Source organism: Chionomys nivalis, chromosome 11, assembly GCF_950005125.1.
Source record: "Chionomys nivalis chromosome 11, mChiNiv1.1, whole genome shotgun sequence".
NCBI classification, from domain to species: Eukaryota; Metazoa; Chordata; class Mammalia; order Rodentia; family Cricetidae; genus Chionomys; species Chionomys nivalis.
In genome coordinates this window covers 81012955-81018609 of record NC_080096.1, presented here as the reverse complement: position 1 = coordinate 81018609, position 5655 = coordinate 81012955, and the positions used below count along the sequence as shown (strand labels likewise).

The 5655-nt window shown below is 45.9% G+C and overlaps 1 protein-coding gene across 1 annotated transcript; it reads right to left on the bottom strand.

Annotated features, from left to right (window-relative positions):
- Positions 1 to 608: 608 nt before the first annotated feature.
- On the bottom strand, positions 609 to 4584 carry Tex48 (testis expressed 48). The gene is made up of 3 exons (XM_057785468.1): positions 4437 to 4584; positions 1747 to 1857; positions 609 to 712 (listed from the first exon to the last, which is right to left on the bottom strand). Exons 1-3 carry the CDS (start codon positions 4582 to 4584, stop codon positions 609 to 611), a joined length of 363 nt encoding a protein of 120 aa, XP_057641451.1.
- Positions 4585 to 5655: the final 1071 nt, after the last annotated feature.

Here is a 5655-nt window from a genome sequence, read left to right as displayed (position 1 = left end):
GGCATTTTGGGTAATCGATGGCATTTGAATAGGGTCTCTTAGTGTGTGTGAGCAGCGTTTGTTCTGGGCCCTGTTGGAGTTAAAGGAGGATACCCTTTGTCTATAAGAATTGCTCATGAAGGTTTAGGATCGGGGCAGGATTCTCACTCTCAGATCATTCAGGAAAAAAAAAAAGATAAAAATTATAAAATGAATGGGGAGATGTGTAAAACACTGATGAATCTGAGTTTTTCTTTTTTATCTACTTTTTCTATTAAGACAACTTTTCTATAAATTTGAAATATTTTCAAAAGCTATTCACAAAGTCAAGTTTTTTATAGGCTATTTAGAAGTGACAATATAATTATAAGGTGGGGGGAGGGACAAAGACGAGGGACACGTCCTCTGATGCGATCAAGGACTTTAATGCAGGCAGCCCCTCCCTTCCCTGGCTGTGTCAGGAGCTGCCGTGACTCTTGTTGGCACAGGGATGGCTCAGACCTCTTCCCTCCTGTGGTGGAGTTTCTGAATCAGTCTTCATGAATCCTGTCCACTGCTTTCTCCATCCTCATGCAGACCCTCCAGCAGCTGCACAGCTCAGAGCCGGTGTGATACCGCCACTAGAACCCTCAGGGTCTCCCGATGAGGCACGGCCGGAAGGCCCAGTGTTCCTGGCAGTAGCGGTTTAGATTTTTTTTAGGGTATCCTGTTTGTATGTTGTATGCAGTCAGCTCTGAAAGAAGGAAAGCATGCTGGTGGGTGAAGAGCCTTGAACTGACCCAGATGGGTTGCTGGGACTGTATCCCTCTGGGGCCGACTGCTGGGACTGTATCTCTCTGGGACCGGTTCCCAGATTCCATGGGCTCTCTGTGAGCCCAGGCACAGCCCAGCTTAGTTAGTCGGGCATGGTATTGTTTTGCATGGTGGAGTCACAACAGAAAGTCTTACAAAGCACAAGTCGTAGGAAACAGGGATATTGGACATGGATGGTGTTTCCTGGTACAAAGTCCCTTTCCCAATGTGGATCTCAGCCTACTCTGGCATGGAATATCACAAATGGAGGGACTGGTGAGCCAGTGAGACCCTCAGCTCCTCACTCTTGATTCAAATAGAACAGGTAGGCTATTGTAGGAAAATTTACCCTTCAATGGGCTCCTATTTGCAACAAGGGCTTGAGTGACAGGTGGGTTCCACAGTGGGGAGATGTAAGTGATCCTTATCTATCTGTGGTCCCTGGGGGATAGTGAGCTTTGGGAGGCCATCTGGGCACAGGATAAATTTCCTTCAACACGACTGCCTTTCTTTTTCATGGTTTGTGCTACTGAACTAGGTGGGGCATTAGTTCTTCTTTGACCCAAAGACATATCATCCACCTGAGCTTTGCTCAGCTCATTAGCATTTTCAGATATTGCTCATTTGACCTGTACCTGGCTGGGTTTGGGGAAATATCAGAAAACAAACCCAAGGCGGACCTACCAGTCTGGATCTCAGTGTGTGCCCTCCCAAATAAAGATTAAGCAGTGTCACACAAAATGCACATTTCAGACCACACTGTGGTGCCCAGAAGAGAGAGTGTGTGTGTGTAGCGTCCTTTCCTCCCAGAGCCGCTCCTTCAAATACAGTGTCAAGCATGGAAAATAATGAGCTAGGCCAGGTGCTGTAGGATGCACAGCGCCCTCTGAAGTGTGAACAGCTAGCTCACATACCCGTAGGGTCTGGCCATCAGGATGGATTCCCCCTTCCCAGAGGCCAGTGTCTGGGACTCACCTTCAAACTCGCTGCTGCTGGAAGAGAATCTCTTCTCTTGACCAGTGGGGAACTGGGCATTAGTGTACTTGCGATTTGGTTTGTTTAACTCATTCTTCTGAGTCTGCGAACCTGACAATGAGAATTCCATGGGTGTCATGTGGGAAGGCTTGGCCAATCACAGAAGTGAGGGCACTAAGCCGGTAGAAGCAGCACACAGGCAAATGAAGGACACTATGGGATAGGGAGAGTTTGAAACTTCCTCCTTTAAGCAGGTGCTGAATTTAGAAATACATATTTTAAAGGATCAATGTTTTTCTATTTTTTTTATGTTTTTCTATTTTAAATGCAATGCATATATCCATTACAAAAGGAAAAATAATCCAGCTCCTCTCCTCCCAGATATTATTTTTACCCAAGCATATTTTAACATAGTTCATAGATTGCGTGTTCTATGTATGTGATTTATTTCCTTCATATAAACATTTTCCCCATATCACTACATTAAAAAGTAGTAAATGGATGGTATTTTCTTTTATGGATAATTCAAGATTTATTTATCCAATGGACTATTTTGTGTTTAGACTTTTTTTACTACTGCAGAGACAGGCATGGATTGGATTTAAGCCTTTATGTACGTCTAGAATAATGACAAAGAACTTCAGAGACAGGCGAAGTTTTCTGGAGCAGGAGTAACGGCTTAGACACTGGATGTGTAACTCAACAAGTCGCCTCTACTCATACCTGCAACAAAATAACACGCTTTGCTTCGGATAGTAGGGTCCACCTAGAGCTGCAGTGTAGGTGGGAAATGCAGGTGGGGATCCACCTAGCGCTGAACACAGAGGTGTGGGTGTGCTGGTGAATTGTAGATCACACTTCACAGGCATCATCAAGGGAAAGAAAATCTGGATTTTTAATATTTTGCTCTTCAGCCAGGCAGTGGTGGTGCGCGCCTTTAATCTCAGCACTCGGGAGATAGAGGCAGAAGCAGGCAGAACTCTGTGAGTTCGAGGCCAGCCTGGTCTACAGGTTTTGGTTCCAGGATTTTTTCCTGCTCTTTGTCCAGTTTCATCTGTCAGTGGGACGGTGGCAGATGTCCACCAGCATTCTGTCCTGCTGTGTCCCCATGAGTCTTAGCTTTGCCTGATCTTGATAATAATGCTCTTTCCCTTTCTCTCTCTGAAAATGCTGATTTTGACTCCTGTCTTTTCTGTCCTGGGCCATCAAGAAGGCTGGGACACAAACTGGAGGCTGGGATGCCTTCAGTGTTCCAAGGGGTCTCATACTGTTGAGGGGGAAGACAAGAAGGCGTGGTGATGTGGCCTGGACTTTGGCCATTGGAGCTCCAAGGCTTTTTAACAGAGGCCTTGCCGGAGTCTTTCTGAACTTACCCATCTTCGTTGCTTCTCCACCTGTTTTGTGCTAGGCACCTATGGACCTTGCTTTATTCCACACACCCATGATTCCCCAAGTGTATTATTAATATTCCTGTTTTACACAACAGGCTAGCTGAGTCTAACAGAGGCACAAGCCAATTAAGTGACTTGCTCAACCTCTGTGGCAGAACTCAAACTCAAAGGGGCTTATCAGCTCCGAAGGCAGGGGGCTTTAACTATTGTCTTAGAGTCTTTAACCTTGTTCCTTAAATTGCAAAGTACATCCAGATTTACCTGGAGACCATACTAAAACACAGTTCTAACTCAGTAGGGTTGTAATGGGGTCTGGAGATGCACTTTTTAAATTTTGAGAGTCTCATATCTCCTGAGCCGACCTCCAGCTCATTAAGTAGTAGAGGGTGGCCTCGAAACTCTCATCTCCCCGAATCTACCTTCCCAAATTCTGGGGGAACAGATGTGTGCCACCACACTCTTTTTGTTTTATATGTGGGGCTAGGATTGGACCTAAGTCTTAAGGAATGCTAAATTAACTGAGTTAACATCCTCAGCCCTAAAAATGTGTTCCAAGAAGCTCTCTGGTGATGTCTGTGCTGCAAGACCTCAGTTCACACTTTAGCAAGCTTGAGCTCACTAACTATTTGTGCATAGCCATGTATCCTCCATCTCAGTTTAGCTTGGATTTTTTTTTCAATCAAAAGATGAAGGATATATCTACAAAACCACTCCCTAACCTAAGGCTCAGGGAACATTGTGGAAGAGAGGGAGAAAAGACTGTAGAGTCAGAGGACCAGGGAGTTGACTATGTGATCATGTCTCCTAATAAAGTCAGCCAGAAGCTACACCCATAAAGTCTCTCCAATATGACTGCCCAAACATGAGCTGAACAAGGAAGAAACTGATACATGCGAGTGGGTGGGGAGAGCACACAGACTGTCCTACACAAAGCAGGCAACTAAGGAATGCCGAGAGATGGAGAAAGTCTTCCTCAGGAAAGAGCACACACAATTGGTATTCAATATCAAATAGTCAGCCCTTAAAGCATACGGGTAACATCATACAGACTGAGCAGGTTGTACTTACGTATTTAGGAATACATATGTATATACTTATATGCACGTAACAGTTAATGAATATGAGAGAGAGCCATGAGGGTTTGGGGTGACAAAGGGGAAGGTGAAAATGATGTAATTATAATCTCAAAAGATAAAAGTATAGTAATGATGAAGGAAATTTGGAGTCATTTCAGGAGGAAGACGGTAGACAAGCCGAGGCTTAGGGAGGTCAGGCAGGGTGTTCTTGTTGGATACCTACTGTAGGATGGTGGCCGATTCTCTTGGGTTTGACCGGGAGGCTTGGAGCTCTCGATGACGGCTTCCTCACAGTCCCGGCAGCATAAACAGAATATCTTTGAGGCCAGATTTTGGTAGGTTGCTGTAGGAGGTAAACGAATGGGGACCATGTATTCTTGGATCTGAATTCATGGATTTGTTACAAATTGTCTGTGACTCCCTGTGGTCAAGAAGTTCATGTTGGTTCTTTCTAAGTTCCTGCTGCTGCTGCTGCTGCTAGTGTGTGTGTGTACACACATGTGTTCGTGTGTGTATGTGGAGGCAAGAGGGCAACATCAGGTATCTGTGTCAACCATTCCCCACCTCTGCTTTTTGAGATAGGGTCTCTCAGTGGACCTGGAACTTGCCACTTGTGCGGTTGGCTAGCTACTCCAAGAATCTGTCTTTGCATCCCCAGCGTTGGGGTTAGAGACACACCTTGCCATGCTCCACTTTTTATGAGGGCTCTGGGGTCCAGACTCAGGTCCTTAAGCTTCCATGGCAAGTGCTTTACTGTCCGAGCCATCCCCCCAACCCAGAAGCCCTCTTTTAAGGACATTTTTTTCTTGTTTTATACAGAATTTCCTTACCCATAGAGAGGAATTGAAGACTTTACTCTGCCAGCTTTGTTTACAGTGGAATCACTGGTGTTGAATTTGTGCCCAGTTCACCAAGCAGGGTGGTTTCCTAGATGAACAAGACCATAGCTGAAAAGTGCTACTTCTTCATCTGTGTCTGTGCTCCAGCCAGGACCTGCTGCAGCAGAATCCTGCAGGAGCTCCTGCAGGAGCAGACCACTGGGGAGGAGAATCCTGCAGGAGCAGACCACTGGGGAGCAGAATCCTGCAGGAGCAGACCACTGGTCAGCAGAATCCTGCAGGAGCAGACCACTGGTCAGCAGAATCCTGCAGGAGCAGGCCACTGGTCAGCAGAATCCTGCAGGAGCAGACCACTGGGGAGCAGAATCTTGCAGGAACAAACCATTGGGGAGCAGAATCCTGCAGGAGCTCCTGCTGGAGCAGACCACTGGGGAGCAGGTTTCAGATAGCTCTGTGGTTATCCCCATTTCTAGGGACATGTTCTTGGATTCTTCTTTAGCCTTCTAGAGCCTCACTCTTACTGCTTGGAAAACAGGAATAGTGGTTCCCATTTTACAGAAGCAAAGTTTTAATTATATGCAAGGTGACTCCATGGTAGTAGGT